At 43.0% G+C, this 17,482-nt stretch overlaps 1 protein-coding gene across 2 annotated transcripts in view; it reads right to left on the bottom strand.

Annotated features, from left to right (window-relative positions):
• The window catches only part of ANTXR2 (ANTXR cell adhesion molecule 2), a 129,385-nt gene extending 114,186 nt beyond the window's left edge, over positions 1–15,199 (bottom strand). The window contains exons 1-3 of one of the 2 annotated variants that reach the window (XM_045571379.1): positions 14,369–15,199; positions 13,379–13,450; positions 11,241–11,312 (exon numbers count right to left, since the gene is read on the bottom strand). In XM_045571379.1, the coding sequence (XP_045427335.1) occupies positions 11,241–11,312; positions 13,379–13,450; positions 14,369–14,520 (296 nt within the window). In that variant the 5' untranslated portion in view covers positions 14,521–15,199. The remainder of the gene's footprint in view (positions 1–11,240; positions 11,313–13,378; positions 13,451–14,368) is intronic. The other variant, XM_036412635.2, reaches the window with a different exon arrangement.
• Positions 15,200–17,482: the final 2,283 nt, after the last annotated feature.

Raw genomic sequence — 17,482 nt, 5'->3', positions numbered from 1 at the left:
TTTTTCTGCTGAGTAAGGAAAGGAAGAGATGAAAAAGGGATGGGGCCGTAGCCAGTTTGGCTTAGTGGATAAAGCATTGGTCTGCAGGCTAAAGGGTTCCACGTTTGATTACCTGTCAAGGGCATGTACCCAGGTTGTGGCTCAATGCCCTGTAGGGGCTTGCAGAAAGCAGCCAATCAATGATTCCCTCTCATCAATGACGTTTTTATTTCTCTCTCCCTCTCCCTTCTTCTCTGAAATCAATTTAAAAAAATATATGTAAAACATAAAAAGGGAAGGGGAGAATAAAAAGACAAGAGAAGGAATGGAAGGGAAGGAAACAGCAACGACAGCTGCCATGCACTGTGTCACGTCCAATGGCTTTCCTCCATCCCTATCACACTCTGAACTGTGGAAGGTGTTCATGATGTCATAACTAAAACAAAGACGTATTTTTACAAATAGTGGCATTAAAAAGAAGGGTTGGCAGAGAGTTCTAGATTTCCCAACTAACAGAATTAAGGCACAATTTTAAGTACCTTCTATTTATGCTGAAGGATATGCATTTACTCGTATACAATTTATCTCTATAGTACTTGAACTTTTCAATGCACATTATCTTAGCGACCCAGATCTCAAAGCTCTTTCCAGATTTCAATCAACCAACCTATACACATCTGTTGCACACACACCCCACATGAACACTGTGATTCCGATGTGAGAACAGCTCACACATAGACCATGGCTGTTCCCACATACCTCTCTGCAGGTGCAGTGTAGCTCTCCTCCCTGGCTGTGCCCTGTAATCACCTAACAGACTTTTTAGAATATCTCTCTTGTGCCTTAATTAAAAGATTCTAATGTGCCTAAAGATTTTAATTCTAATTGCTTTGTAATAGGGATGGGGTATTTTTTTTTTTAAATAATATCTAAGAACCTCTAGTCTAATCTCATTGAAAAACTTTTCCATGTTGTTAGAATGCTCTTTCCCTTACCTGTTTTGCCAGTCAGTCCTACTGAAGAAGGGGTTTGGGAGTGACTAGGATGTTCTTTTAAACTGTGAAGTACAGTTTCTGAGATTATGAGATATAGCCACAGAGAAGAGAGATTTATTCTAAGCCCTATCTTGTTTCCTCGTTTATCAACAGGGATGAAAATATCCACCCTGTGGGGGCATTGTGAGGATGAGATGGCACATAATAATAAGTGCAGAGTAAGTTGCAGCTGCTAGTGTTATTTGTTGACATCAGTCACTCCCCTGCTGCTAGGATTTTGTCCACTCCCTTAACATAAAATGGTCATCCCTGTGGCAGCCTCCAAGAACCATTTGTCACTGCTCTTCCAGTTTTTACCCTCAGTCTCCTCAAGGTCACTCAGCTTCCCACAATTTTTACTGTGGTTATCTACTGCTGTATAATAAACTACCCAGAAATTGGTGGTATAAACACATTTTATTGTTTCTCATAATACTGTGCATTCAATGGGCAGCTATGCTTCACAGGGAAGCTGGAATGTCTAGAGCAGAAATGATCTCCATCACATGGTTGGCAGGCTGATGCTGGTGCTAATGCTGGCTATTGCCTTTGAGCCCAGCTAGGACTGCTGACCAGAGTCTGTATTCTTCTACAAGTGACTTGTGCATGTGGCTCAGCGAGGTTTCCTCCTACCATCATGGTCTCATGGTTCCTTTTCCAAGACCACAAGAAAAGGAAACGCCCAGGCCTTATTAAATCTTAGACCTGAAACTGGTACAGTTTCATATTTCATATGTCTGTCACAATCTTGATTAAAGTAAGCAATAGGGCCAGCCCAGATTTTTTTAAATTACATAGTTAAATGAATATATGTATTTTATATATCCATGTACTTATATATTACACATATATATGTATGTTTGTATTCTGTGCTTCATTGGAGGTCACAAAAGAACAATCTACCACAAAAGCTAAAAACTCCAGGCACCTATGCTACCCAATGCCAATCTGGATAATGGCATAAGCACAAATGTATAGATGTTTATATCATAGGTTGATTCTGTGATGTATCCTTAAGAAGTTATTAGTCTTTAAAATAAATGGTAACTGCAAACAAAGCATGGCACTACCTAAGAATTTTATCATAATCATCCATGTATATAATAACATTTTTATTTTATAAGTAAACCTTAGTAGATTGAGTAGAATATGAAACAAAGCAATATTCTCAAAATTTTATTTTTGTCTGTATAAAAAATTACTAATGATCCACTTAGCACTGTATTTTACCTGAATATCTATAATAAAATAATAAAAGGATAATATGCTAATTAGACTGGTCATCATTTTGGACATCCTTCCTGACAAAGCTGGGGCCAGAGAGAAGCCAGTCCGAGTCCTGGGTGCCGGAGGGAAGCAGATGCTGGCAGCCAGGGGAAGGAAGGCCTACCCTTGCATGGATTTTTGTGCACTGGGCTTCTAGTCTATAATAATAAAAGTATAATATGCTAATTAGACCAGACGTCATTCTGGAAGACCTGGATGAAGCAGGGGCTGCAAGGGAAGTCCAGGTCCCAGGTGCCGGAGGGAAGCTGGTGACAGCAGCCAGGGGAAGGCCTACTCTTGCACGAATTTTGTGCATCAGGCTTCTAGTTTTGTATAAAGTATTTAACAAAATGTCTGATACATAGTAAGTGCTCAATGAACTTTATTTTTATTGTCTCCTTTCATTAATAAACCACAATATTCACCAGACTGAGAGAAATAATATATATATATATATATATATATATATATATATATGAGAGGAAACCTGTTCATTCATTCACACATACCTCCTCCAATTATCTACTTAATTGTGTTATTATATTCTGCTATACTACATACTGCCTGAATAATAAATTACAGAAAAGTAATTGTTTTCTTATTTGTTCTTCAACTTAAAAAAAAATGTTTTAAGGTTTCCAAACAATGAAAGATTATTTCCTAAACACAAACATTGCTAATATATTCTATTATCTAAGTTTAGCTATCGCTTTATATACAAACATGCTTATTATTTATTTAACATGTCACTCGAAGGCTAACATATGCCCAAGTCCCTGTGCTCCAGTCCAAACCAGTGACCCCAAGGTAGCAGTTTTGACTCAAGCGTCTCTACTTACAAAATGCTCTACACAATCTGGGTTTCGTGAAAGATTGTTTTCCAACTTTTTCTACACTAACCAACGTGTGGCACACAGATCACACTTGAAGTTTATCACTGCATTTTGTATGTTTTTATTCCATTTCCCCATTAGATGCCTTCCGGGCCATGAGAAGCAGACCTCTGCATTCTACCACTTCAAAGGGCCAGGGCTGCCTCACAGGCATGAGGAACAGTGCATTTGATTTTCTAGAACACACTCACAAAACAGATGTAGAATTTCACTGACAGTAAATATTAGCATATTCAGGACCAGGATCTGAGCTGCTCTCATGCCCAGACCCCTCAGGATTAGCAGAGTGTGTGGCCAAAACTGGCTTTTCTAAACAGGAGTCACTACTTCCCTACTAGAGTTTTTTAAAACCCTAGTGTCACTTCCTCTCTTCAAATCACTGGTTTTAACATAACAGACTGAATTCAGAGGATGACTATGTCTTTGAATTATGATAAATTCTGACTAATTGTGAAGGGGGAACACAGAGTCTCAGGCAGTGCAACAGGTAAGGGTTCACGTTTGGGGTTAGACTTGGGAGGGAATTCTGGGTCTAGCTATTCAGAGGTGTCACCCTGAGCAAATCACTTCAGTTATAATCCTGGCACAGTATGCTGAAAATGATAGCAAGGGTGTACACTGATAGCCTCCAAATCTCATTTCCACATTAGCCTCCTGCCCACCCAGTCATCAAGGAGGCCTTCTCACACATTACAGGTGTTTACTGTCCCAGCATCACTCTATGGCAGGGATGCTGAGCTCCTTTTAACGGGCAAGGGGCTTGGACAACAATAGGCGGAGTAACTTGTCCAAGGTCACACAGCTCGTGGATAGCTCCTGTGTCTGTTTACCCAAGGTGTAGTCCTGGTGCTGTCATCTTAACAAGAAGACTTTAGGACCCTCCATTATAAGAGCTGGATATGCTCTATTCCTAGTGCTTACTCTTTCAAATCCCTGGGTTCATTCTGATTTCAAGATAGCTATCTCTAGCTACGGAAAATGTCAGTAACAATTCTTTTTTAATTTAAGCATTTGCTTAATTTTTACATGATAGGTTATTATCAAAAAAAAGTTGAATAGTCTACCTGCATTGAAATTAAAACACAAAGACTTGCCCCGCTTGAATCTCACAGTAACATTGTTAACAGTTTGTTGCATATCTTCCAGCCTTTTTTCTCTAATCATACACACACACACACACACACACACACACACACACACACACACCAAAACCTAGAAAAACACATTTAAAGATTTTGTTTTTGTTTTAAAAAATAAAATCAGCCGAAGCCAGTTTGGCTCAGTGGTAGAGCGTCGGTCTGCGGACTGAAAGGTCCCAGGTTCAATTCTGGTCAAGGGCATGTACATTGGTTGCGGGCACATCCCCGGTGGGAGGTGTGCAGAAGGCAGCTGGTCGATGTTTCTCTCTCATCGACATTTCTGGCTCTCTATCTCTCTCCCTTCCTCTCTGTAAAAAATCAATACAATATATTATAAATAAATAAATAAATAAATAAATAAATAAAATCATACTTAACGGAGTGTTTGGCAACTTTCCTTTCTCAATTAATCTATCTTAAGATATATTTTCATGTCAATTTATATGAATTTTTCAATTCTTTTAATAGCTATATAGTATCTGTTCTATGTATATACTCCAAGTACAGTATCAATTTATAAGCATTTAGATTAAATACAGTTTTTCACTCTTATGAACAAAGCTGCAATGTCTAATCTTGCACATGCCTAACGTTGCTCTCTGGTGCTAGTATTTTAGCGAGACACAATCCCTAAAAAGGAGAACTCTAATAGGAACCTTCTAAACATTTACAGAGATTGTCATATGTCCCTACAAGATGAATGAGTCAATTGTAAGTGAACAACTCTTAAAAGAACTATCTTGTCACAAGTACATTTTTAATTCATATTATAAGGAATTAGAATAAATTCTCTCAAATAATAGAAATGCATATATTATCTACACTTAATGACTTCTCTTTAATTTCCAACAAGTCAGGCCAAGGAATATTTTTTCCCCTAAGTAATGGGTAATTGTGTTCAGATCAAATAAATACAACTTTTTAAATCTTGGGACAAGTATATTGAAAACAGAATTGAAAATATGTATAACTGATCTATAAGAATAGGAATGAGAAAACTGGCAAATACGTCATCATTTATCATTTTTGAAAGAGAGAGAAAACATTAGGACAATTAATAGCTAAGTCTCTAGAGTCAGGCAAACACCATTCACTCAACAAATATTTATTGAGCATCGGCTGGGTGCCATGCTCTGGCCTAGGTGTTGGATATATGTGTGAACAAGATAAAAAAGAACCCTCTATTCTCATGTACTTTACGTTAGAGTCATGGAGATAAAAATAAATTGATTAGTTAATAGAGTAATTTCAAAAAGTGGTAACCAAATAGAGAAATTTTTAAGGAGGCAGATCAGGGTTCCCTCAGACTTGATGGCCAAGCAAGGCCTCTCAGAGGAAGTGACACAGGGGATAAAATGATAAGAATGACCTGTCCTGGACAAAATCTGGGGCAGAGAAAGAGCAAACTTCCTAATGTGGAAACAAGCTTGGCCTTTTTAGGGAATGGAAAGGTGGCCAGTGGGCTAGCCTCTGGCATCCAATGCTGTCACAGAGGACTGGGTAAGGCAACCAGGTCGGAGTTCTAGGCCACTGGGAGGTGTGTTCTTCTATTCGCAGCCATTAGACTGTATTCGGCATGAGAGTGGCACCATCTACCTTATACATTAAGATACCATTCTGGCTGATATACTGATCACCACTTATTAACTAAGTATCCTTGGACAAGCTTCATTACTTTTCTCAGCTTCAGTTTCCTCATTTGCAAAGATGAGATACTAATAGTATGTATCACATGAAGATGATAAGAGGATTAAGTGAGGTAATGAATGGAAAGCATTTTGCACACTGCCTATCACCTAGTAATTGTTCACTAAACGATTTCAACTAAATCACTTTTATATCATTAAGACCATACTAAACACAACTGAGCATAAGTCACTATTCCCAATTATATACCACAAAAACTAAAAATATCCTTTAAAATTAGTCCTGTTTTAAATTCTCTAATATTGCCAAAACCAGTTTGGCTCAGTGGATAGAGTGTCAGCCTGCGGACTGAAAGGTCATGGTTTCAATTCCAGTCAAATGCATGTACCTTGGTTGTGGGCACATCCCCAGTAGGGAGCTGATCAGTGATTCTCTCTCATTGATGTTTCTAACTCTCTATCCCTCTCTCTTCCTCTCTGTAAAAAATCAATAAAATATATATTTTAAAAATTCTCTAATATTAAACGGCTGGATATTTCCATATTGAAAAACCCTCAGCACTTTCTTCTTACCTGATGCTGTGATACAGGCCTGAACTATTCATGTGTATGTGCAGGCCCCTTATTTTCACACACACTAGATTATACATCTTTGTGTTACTCCCAGAGCCCACCATGCTCAATAAATCTTATAAGGAAGGCATGCAGGTAGATGGAAAAAAAAATGGACTAACAGATATATGGAGGATAAAAATCATGAAGACAAGAGAATAGAAGGGAGTGTTTTGGATTGAAATGTTTAAAAGAATAAAGTTTCTAAGTGATGAGTTTATGAAATGTATAACTGGTCATTTCTTGCCATGTGTACGATTCTATTCGTGCATTTACAAAGCACTAGATGTTATGCTGAAACCCTAACAGAAGACGTTGCCCTACCGTAAGGACATACTGCCTTCCAATCTTGCTTCATCTCTACTGAAAATATTTAGCAATACTCTGGGAAACATGAAAGAGGTACTTCTCATATTCACCACAGTCTGAAGAATTATGAGTGATAGAAGCAAAATTGTGAAACCTGCTGTACTGAACTTTTGTGTTGCTCATGCATGCAGATCTGTTTGTCAGTCTGATATACGCCGTCAAGAAAGTTAATACATGGAATACCCATTTCTAGGCTTTGACACAAAGATCTACAATAGTTGTGGAAATATTTGTTCAGTGATCTTGCATCTAAATATGTAAATTGTTCCTACACACTTGAAAGTATGTAATGGATTAAAAATGATCTTATTATGTACAAATGTAGAGGACCATAAAAATTAAAAAAGTTACTGACTTAATTAAATAAAATTAGTATAAGAATAACTAGAAGCAGAAAACAATATCTTTACTGGAGACTATTCTGTGATATGCAAGGCCTCTCAGAGGAAGTGACACAGGGGTACTTTTCTATGCACTGTCTTATTTTGATCTTCATAACATCTCTCTTAAGAAAACTTGAAAGTTTATTTCTGTAATTCATACATATAAAAAGTAACACACTAAGTACATACTTGGTCCAAGTCTCAAAGTCAGGAAGTAGCAAAACCAGAACTCTAACCCAGACCTTCTTAGTGTTCTTTCTGTCATCCCAAACTAATTCAACATGCCACAAATAGTTAAATTCAATAAAAATAAATGTATATTTATTCCCAAGAGATAGGCAAGCAAAATAAGTTTCAAGTAGCATTATTAAAATTCTGCCTGGACTTGGAGCAGCCAGGCCCGGAGCAGCGGCTGCCAGGCTGGGAGCAGCCAGGCCCGGAGCAGCCGGGTCAGGTGCGGCCAGGCCCGGAGCAGCAGCAGCCAGGCTGGGAGCAGCCAGGCCCGGAGCAGCCGGGTTATGTGCGGCCAGGCCCGGAGCAGCAGCTGCCAAGTCCAGAGCATCTAGGTCGGGAGCGGCAATGACCAGACCCGGAGCAGCTGGTTGTGGAACGAACCAGAGCAACAGAGGCCAGGCCCGGAGCAGCCAGGCCCGGAACAGCTCACTCCTTGCCTGCCCCTGCCCCACGGCTGCCTTCTCAGACATGGCTGAAAACTTTTGTGGGAACTTGAGGGTCTGCTGAATCAAGTGGGCTTAGATCTGGATGTGTGGAGTTAGTATAGTGCTGGGGTGTTGATCTGTGAGTGCCTTGGGTGGGGCCTGCATGAGGCTGGTTGACCTATTTGGAAATGTCTTTTGTGTGAAATGTATCATTGGGCATGTGGAGGTATTATTGATACGAGAAAATGCTAAGTAACTGATTTACTATCTGAAAAGGGATTTACTATCGGGGAAAGGGAGGGAGAAAGAGACTGAACATAAACTGTGCACCTATGGATGAGGACAATGGGGGATGGGGAGGGGGCGAAGGGTGGGGTGGGAACCTGGTGGAGGGGGGAAGAAATGAGGAACCTTTGTAATAGTATGAACAATAAAGATTGATTAAAAAAATAATAATAAAATAAATAAAATAAAATTCTGCCTGGAGTATTATAAATCCTTTTGAACATGACAATAATCTCTTTATATAAATACAATTCTTCTCTGATCATTAAATATTCCATATTTCCTAGCTCCAGGCAACAGCAAAACTTTCACCTCTTAAATGCATATGTGCCAGATTCTGTCATATATTCTCTTCACTCACTGACTTCAATTCTTACAACAATCTTATGAGGCAGTTATTGTTATCATCATCATCACTGTTGTCAGTATGTAGATGGAGAAAAAAGGAGGCATAAAGAGGTTAAGTGTCCTGGCCAATGTGGCTCAGTTGGTTGGGCGTCATTCCTTGCACTGAACGTTTGCAGTTTTAATTCCAGGGCACATGCCCGGCTGCAGGCTTGATTCCCAGGCAGGAGGCAGCCTGTCTATGTTTGGCTCTCACATCAATGATTCTGTCTCTCTCCCTCTCCCTTCCTCTTTCTCTAGAAATGAACTTTTAAAAAATATATTTAATAAAAGAGGTTAAGTAGCTTGTCCATGACCATTTAGCTAAATACCACTGGTTCAGTGGCTCTTAACAACAATGTTATGCTGTCTCTTCAAATAGAAGCCTCTTTATGCCATTCCAATCTCTCCCCTATTAGATTCAACCAAGAGAAGGGAAGAACCTCTAATTTACATTAATGACTTAAGCTCTTCATGCGCATGTCTAAGCAATATCAACTCGGACACCACTGATTACACCTCATCTACAAAGTGCTGGAGGACCCGTATGTAAAGTGTCTGACAGAGCACCTGGCACAGCATACGCAGGTGACAATTTCTGAGAGTCTACGATATGTCTGTCATTATGCTTAATGCTTTTCTCTACACATGTATTCCATAAATGTTACCATTATTCTTTTATTTTCTCCTAGGATAGGCTAGATCCAAATCTGTTTCTTTGGAAATTAAGTTGGTCAGTGAAGAAAATTTATTCCCATGGAGTCAAGGACTGTCACATCACTGAGTGTACTAAGATGTTGCATACGGGTTATAAGGGGCTGCTACTGCTCTGGCCTTGAAGAAACCCAGGTGCAAATGGAACCCCCGCCCCCCTCCACAGTCTTCCTCTCCAGGAAAAGTAATACTTAAAGCACAAATAAATTTTAAGTTTATATAAGCTCTCTCCCTGAATCCTTTTTAAATATTCTGCTTTTTTGACACTTTTTAAAGAAAAATAATTGATAAAAGAAATCTGTATTCACACATAACTCCTGAGAAATCCATCTATTATGCAAAACACACTCCATCAGTCTCCCCTGCTAAAACTACAGTTTGGAAAAATTTGATTTAAAAATAATACTAACTCATTAATTAGTCCAACAAGAACTGAGCAAGAAGGGTTTAAAAGGTAATGGGGGCGGAGGAGGACAAATATATAATACTTTAATCAATAAAGAAATTAAAATGTAAAAAAAAAAAGAAAAAAAATCTGAGAAAGAGCTATCGTGCATACGTTGTATTAAATGAAGTAGATATAAAAACAAAGAACTCAGAGTAGTAAACAAAACTGATCCCATGGAAACTAGTCATTTTTTAAGATATGGCAATGACTATTTCCAACTTGCCACAGTGTGTTCAAATCATAGAAATGGTCATATGAAATACTGTGACAATTGCTTAGAAAAAGCCATACCTTTTACAAAAGATTTGTATATTTGTGTGTGTGTGTCTGTGTATGTGTATGTGTCTGTGTGTAGAGACACATACATATATATTGCATATGTCTTATAAAAATGTGAGCCATAAAGATGTATTTTATATGTACATCTATATATACTAATCTATACATATAAAAGCCTAAATGACCATCGTAACGAACAGATGACCAAACAGGCTGCGTGGGGTGACCAGGCTGTCAGGGGGGTTAGTGAGGGGTGGCCAAGTGACTGAGCAGCGGGTTGCGTGGGACAACCAGGCCTGCAAGAAGGGCAGTTAGGTGCGACCAGGTAGACAAGAGGGGCAGAGAGGAGTGACGAGGTCAGCAGAGGGGGGCAGTGAGAGGTGACCAGGCCGGCAAGGGGGGAGCAGTTGGAGGCAACCAGGCCGGCGGGTGGGGGGAGGGGGCAGTTGGGGGCAACTAGGCCAGCAGATGGGGCAGTTAGAGGCGATCAGGAAGGCAGGCAGGTGAGCAGTTAGAAGCCAATGGTCCCAGATTGTGAGAAGGGTGTCTGACTGCCGATCCTAGAGATGGGGCCTACACCAGCAGTTGGTCATCACCTGAGGGGCAGTCTGGGCTGAGGGAAACCCCCCCCCCCAACTCCCTGGACAAATTTTGTGCACTGGGCCTTCAGTACAATATAAAGCAAGTTTCTTTACTAAAGTAAACATATTCAGCACCAGTGCACCTTAGAGTAAGACCAGAGACCCAGGATGTCTGCTGAATCTAGTGAATTATTCAAATAGATCCATAGCTTTTCCTCCCTAATGTTCTTCAAACTCCTAGTTGATTAATGTATTACATCTAAATAAGAAAGATGTAGAACTACTTACAGTAACTGAGAAGGGAAAAGGTGGGAGGTAGTGAATATACAAGTAGACAGAGTCCTGGGTTTCATTGTACATTCCACAGCCAATATGAATGATATTGATTTTCAGATTATCTGCTCTTTTATATTAATCGTACCTCCTCTCCCCTCTGTTAGTGAAGAGAACACATTGTCTATGCATTTGCTTGATTTCACAAAGAGGCCTGAATCACCACTTAAAATATCAATCATTCGTTTAAGATTAGTCTCTGCTAAAAGCCTGCAGTGACATGATAATGCACTAACCTGTCTCCAGTTAATGGCAAAACAATGGTTGCTTGAGAAGAAAACACAATGAAAGATACTCTCATCTGAGGGCTGCAAAATAAGAAGAGAGGCAGTTAAAACATGTTTCAAAGAAATATTGACACAATACAGATATAGAGCCAGGCTTGAAATCAGTCTCACGGAATAGTCCATGCTTCTTTTAAATGGAACCCCCTAAGTAGATACACTAACTCTGCTTCACGTTCCTGCATAAGTCATTTTGGATTCAGGCAGTGCTTCTCAGCTCTCAAACACTCCTCCATGCCCTTTGGGGCTATTTAGGAAGAGACTTACTAGAAAGATAAAATTCTAGGTCCATGAAAAATTCTTTTGAGAAACTGCTTGATGTTCTACCCCATCTCCTTAAAGGAGACCAAACCCTGCAGAGAGACTATGGCTAGCAATCGAGGGCTGGAGAGCAGCCAGTTTGACTTAATTGCAAGTGTATTATGAACTTCATAAAAAGTTATCCTGAAGTAAGAATACTTAAATTTAATTGCCATGGACAATGTAAAAGAGACCAACAAATCCCGTTTTGATCAGGCACTTCAATTTCCTAAGTCTCAAAGGCCCTATTTCCAACTGTCAACAACTGCCCCAGTTAGCTGCATCTTTTAAGCTTTAGGCATTTATACCACAGAATGGTTCCTGTTTCCAAGACACACTTTGCAACGATTACTCAGATTGCAAACTGAAGATATGAATCTAAAACCCACAGACCAAAGAGCAGAATGATGTCCCCTGCATATTTTGAAAATCATTCACTTCAGTAGTCACCCTTTATTCACTTCCTACACTGTATCTTAGTAACGGAGAAACCAAACTTGAGCCAGAAACTGTATTACAGAAGACCATCTTGCAAAGCAGACTGAATGAAGAAGAACCTCACTTCCTGAAAATGTTGTACAGAAATGATCCACTGCTCTCCATCAAAACCTGTGTGACACTCTCTGCACACTCTTGGATTAAATCAGAAAATGTACAACTTTCTTCTGCCTTTGACATTTCAGGACATAGGGCCCTGTTTATTTTTCTCTCTTAGACCGTTTTATCTCTGACATTGTCCAGAAATGAGTGTTATACTTGGTTTCTGGTACAGGAGAAGGATGATGAAACATGGACAAGCATACATTTTTATAGGGATAACTTTATGACTGCCAATAACTGAAAGCAAGGATTGCCTAGGCCTCTACAGATTGTTGAAGTTACTTGCAACATGACTTTCAAAATGTTTTGATCATCCAAGCCTGTTTTGCAGACAACATTTGGGCTAACGAGACTGAAAGAAGCAATATTTAATGATACAGCTCCTTTTTGTGTCCTTCCCATTATCTTGATAAACTTGCATTTGCTCATTGCATATTTTTTCCTTAAAAAAGAAAAATGAAAGAGGGGGAAAAAGCCTCAAAGGCCTGGTGTCTGGGGGCCATTTTCAAGTAGGGATGCCACTAATTCCTAGTTACTTCTAAATAAGAGAGTGAGCTGGATTACATAGTAGTTCTGCTTTTTATAGGAGTCTTTCCTAGTAAGCCTTATTGCATATATAGAACAGTTAAATTTTAAACGCACCACACACACCCCACCCACACATTTTGTAAACACAAGTCATTTCTTTAAACATCCACACAAGTGCCTTTTCTGGTAGTAGGTTATTAACACATGTTCATTTGAAGTTTACCAACACTTTTTTTTTTTTTAATGAGGACCTCTACAATGCTAAGAATCGTGTGGAAAGGAAAATATATTATGAAGACTATTCGCATAAAAAAATCAATGTGAAAAATTATGAGAAAGCATAACTGAAATTCATAACAGATGAAGATTCAAAAAGGAAGAGACATGTGGAATAGCATTTGAAGATGCTTCCCCGGAGCCTGAGCCAAGTTTCTGGGCTCCAGATGACATAAGCCCTTCACCAGTGAAGGTCTGTTCTCATAAGCGTGTGTGAGCAATAATGAACTTGGGGAGGCTCTTTAACATCCACATTTCACTGACGGCATTTCCTGCAAAAGGTCTCAAAAAAAAGGGGGGGGGGGGGGGGGAGGACACTCAACATGTTGGTCTACTTCCCTCAATGTCACACTCCAGTCTCTAGGAAAGTAAAGCGGGGGAAATACCTCACAAATCGTTCTGTCAGTTGCTTGACAAAATCGTAAATTTCAAACCAGTTATTGGACACACTCCAAGACCTGGAAAAGAAACAGAAAAGGAAAGAAAGAAATAGAGCGAATCAGAGAAAAACAAACACGCACATGGGGCCGCTTCTAGAATCAAAGTCACAGTACCAGAAATGAAACTTAGGCGCTACAAGAACTGAGAAAGTCAACCCATCTTTGGGAACCACCTGCCTGCTCATAGTTTGGAGCAGGACCCAGGCTCTTTAAAATAGACACAGCCCAGCCGAAACCGGTTTGGCTGGTGGATAGAGCGAAGGTCTGCGGACTGAAAGGTCCCGGGTTCGATTCCGGACAAGGGCATGTACCTTGGTTGTGGGCACATCCCCAGTAGGGGGGAGTGGGGGAGTGCAAGAGGCAGCTGATAGAAGATTCTCTCTCATCGATGTTTCTAACTCTCTATCCCTCTCTCATCCTCTCTGTAAAAAATCAATAAAATATATTTTTAAAATAATAATAAAATAAAACAGACACAGCCCACTTCCCAGGAAATGCTAACCACACTGGGTGGGGGGTGGGTTAACCCTAGGCATTTCCTAGGATAAAACCAAGCACACTTTAGCCAGAGGGACTGGGTGAGGACTGGGAGGCTGACCAACAGCCTGGTCTGGGTTCCAGGGGCACAGAAGGCTACGGGGGGAGGGGGGGGGGGAGCATTTCCATTTCCCAAGAGGCCCTTGTTGGACTGGCAAGCAGGGACTCTCCCACTTTCCTCGAGGCCAGCACCTCTCTGGATGGCTCCTATCACCACCCCCAGCCAGCAAAGACCCCCAAAGCGCTGGCCCTCGGCCAGGAAACAGCAACAAGGTAGCCCCATCCCCGGGTGTCTCCTCCCTCTCCCTGGGCGCGGGCACACCTCTAGGCTTCCCCAGCCACAACTCACCCCCCACAGCCACCCGCACCCCAAGACACTGCACCCCCTCGGGCACTCACTTGTCCAGGACAAAGTAGAGATCAAAGGCGCCTCTGCAGCTGGGCTGCTCCTGGGCGCTGAGCAGCCCCCCGGGACCGCTGAGCGCCAGCAGCCACAGCCCCGGGACCAGCCAGCTCCCCGCACTGCGCGCCAGGGACCGCCGCGCCACCATCGTGCGGCCGGCGGGGGCCTGGGCTCCGGCAGCTCCTGGCCCCTCGGCGGGGCCCCCCGGGACGCGGCGGCCGATAGGAGTCACCCAGGACCCCGGGGCGGGAGGACGAGGAGCTGCGAGGGCGCCTGGAGCAGCGGAACCCACTCCCGGGAGGAGGGAGGGCGCAGGGGAGGGAGGGAGGTCCGCAGAGGACAAAGGGAGGCTCTGCAGCCGCAGCCCCAGCTGCTGCCGGAATCCAGACGAGTCCCAGCGGCGGAGAGCACTCAGTCCTTTCCCAGCGGATCCGGAGAGTTTCTGCAGACGATCAGGGCCCAGGCGACAGCGCGCGGAAGAAGTTCCTCCCGGGCCTCTAGACCGGCCTCCAGACCCGCCTCCAGCTCCCTCCTAGGACAGGACCCCGAGTCCCATTCCTCGAGGTGGCCTGGAGCCCCGCGGCTGCCGTGCGCGGCGGGCAGGCGCCCCCCAGGACGGCTGCACAAACTCAGAGCGGAGGTCCGGGTCCTCTGGTTCCTTCCCCTCCTCCGGTGGCCCCGGCTCCCCCGGGCTCCGCAAACTTTCTTCCCTGAGCTCGGCCGGGGAGGCCGGACGGTCCCCTTTAGGGGAGGAGGCTGAGCTGCCCCGGGGCGAGCGGCTTGGAGTGGCCACTCCGACCAAAGCCAAGAGCTCCGCGCCGCCAAGTCCCGGCTCCGGGTGGGCGGGGCCTGATCTGGAGCCCCAGCCACACAGGCACACTTGTGCGCTCTTGCCTTGTTGAAAATGACTAATGCTTGCCAAACTGTGGGAAGAGGAGGAGTTTAGAAAAACAAATGTCCTGCGGACGCTGAGCATACCCATAGATCCTGCAGGCCTGGTCTGTTTCAGCAGCTTGGGTCGCTGAAATTGAAGACCAAAGACTAACAATTGCAAAGGGGGGGGGGGGGAGGGGGGCGGAGGATGATAGACTATTCCGCCCCACCCCCTTGCTACCACTAGCACACACTCTTTTTACTTCCCCAACTCTCCACCTAGGAGGGCAACTTCTTCTTTTTTTCTATTATAAACATACTTTGTAGTTTCATCTCGACAAGGAAGGGTGTGTGTGGGGGGGGGGGGGGGAGGAGGGGCAGACAAGGGGGAGAAACTTCTAGGAGTGGAAAATGGAATTTCAAAATATTTTTTTCCACTGTCATCTACCCCAATCTCCACATATTAAGAATGTCATCTTGGGGCAAGCCAGGATGCCTTACCAAACTAGTGCAGGAGATGAAGTTTGCTACATTCAAATTCTCTGTATAGTCTATTTACACTCTTCCCCCCCACCACCACCCGCCTGCCTTCTCCTTTCTCCTTTCCATCACTTCCACCTAAGTCTCTGCCTTCTCCAGGTTGAAACGGGTTTTTGGAAGTTATAATGATTGACAGTAATGTGACTTGTCACCTCCTCCTTTGTGTTTTAACTAAAGCAATGCTTTGTGAGAAAAAGTTCACATAGCACTTAATTGCATATTGCCTTTTACTAATCCCTTTTGTTTGTTTTCATGTGTACACAACTTTTCATTTAAGTTATTTTTTATATACAACCAGATTTGTTTATAAGCATTTTGAGAATAGAAACCAGTCACTTTAACAAAGATTTACTATCAATTATCTATTAGCACTTACAGTTAAAGCACAGAACAAAGTGACAAGCACCTGCCTTCACCAAGCTTAAGGTCTAGTCAAGGAAGAAAAACAGACAAAAATAAATAAATACATGTCCATATTAAAAGGTGGTTTGCAGAGATTTAAAATGTCCTATCTAATAAAAGAGTAATATGCAAATTAACCATCACTCCACTACACCCACCAGCCATGCCCATCAGCCTATCAGAGCAAGTATGCAAATTAACCCCAACCAAGATGGTTATTGCCACAGAGAGCAGGAGGGAGGCTTGGATTTCTCCAGCAATAGAGGAAGCCAAGCTCCAGGCTACAAAGTTTCAATGATAGAAGATACATAAATCCAAACAGAAATGGCAGCCATGAAGCTGGAAAGAGCAGGAGGCTAGAGTTGCCCCCGGCAATAGGAGAACCCAAGCTTTCCACACACCCTGGCCGGCTTAGGCCGCTGCTTAAGGCTCAATTATAGAAGGTACATAAGTCCCAACAAAATGGCTGCTGCCATGGAGCAAGCAGAAGGTTTGACTCTGCTCCAGGCTACAAAGTTTCAATTGTAGAAGATAAATAAACCCCAGATACCAGGGCCTCCGCTTGGGTTGCCGGAGGGTATGGTTGGCCTGCAAACCACCACAGGCCCCTCACCCAGGGAAACCCGCATACCCCAAGGAAGCCCACACCCTGATCTGGAACATCCTTTAGGGCAAACCAGCAGGCCCCAACCCATGCACCAGGCCTCTATCCTATCTAATAAAAGAGTAATATGCAGATGGCTGCCCCCATGTGGTCAAAGATGGCTGCCCCAATGTGGACACAAGATGGTTAGCAGGGGAAGGCAGTTGGGAAGGACTAGGCCTGCAAGGGAGGGCAGTTGTGGGCAATCAAATCTGGGGGGAGGGCAGGTGGTGGTGACCAAGCAGGCAGAGGAAGGAAGTTGGGGATGACCAGACCTGCAGGGAAGGGCAATTGCAGGGGACCAGGCCTGCAAGGGAGGGCACTTGCGGGGGAGGGCAGGCCTGTAGGAAAGGGCAGTTAGGAGTGACCAGGCCTGCAGTAGAGGGCAGTTAGGGGTTACCAGGCCAGCAGAGGAGGGAAGTTAGGGGGGACCCAGGCCTGCAGTGGAGAGCAGTTAGGGGTGACCAGGCCTGCAGGGGACAGCAGTTGGGGGCAAACTGGCTGGCAGGGGAACAGTTAGGCATCAATCAGGCTGGCAGGGGAGTGGTTAGGGGCAATCAGGAAGGCAGGCAGATGAGCAGTTGGGATCCAACAGTCCTGGATTGTGAGATCCCTTTAGGCCCATGGGATCAGACCTAAACAGGCAGTTGGA

This window comes from Pipistrellus kuhlii, unplaced genomic scaffold (genome assembly GCF_014108245.1).
Source record: "Pipistrellus kuhlii isolate mPipKuh1 unplaced genomic scaffold, mPipKuh1.p scaffold_m20_p_1, whole genome shotgun sequence".
In the NCBI taxonomy this organism is placed as follows: Eukaryota; Metazoa; Chordata; class Mammalia; order Chiroptera; family Vespertilionidae; genus Pipistrellus; species Pipistrellus kuhlii.
Note: the sequence above shows the minus strand (reverse complement) of the source record. Positions and strands in the feature narration are given on the sequence as shown.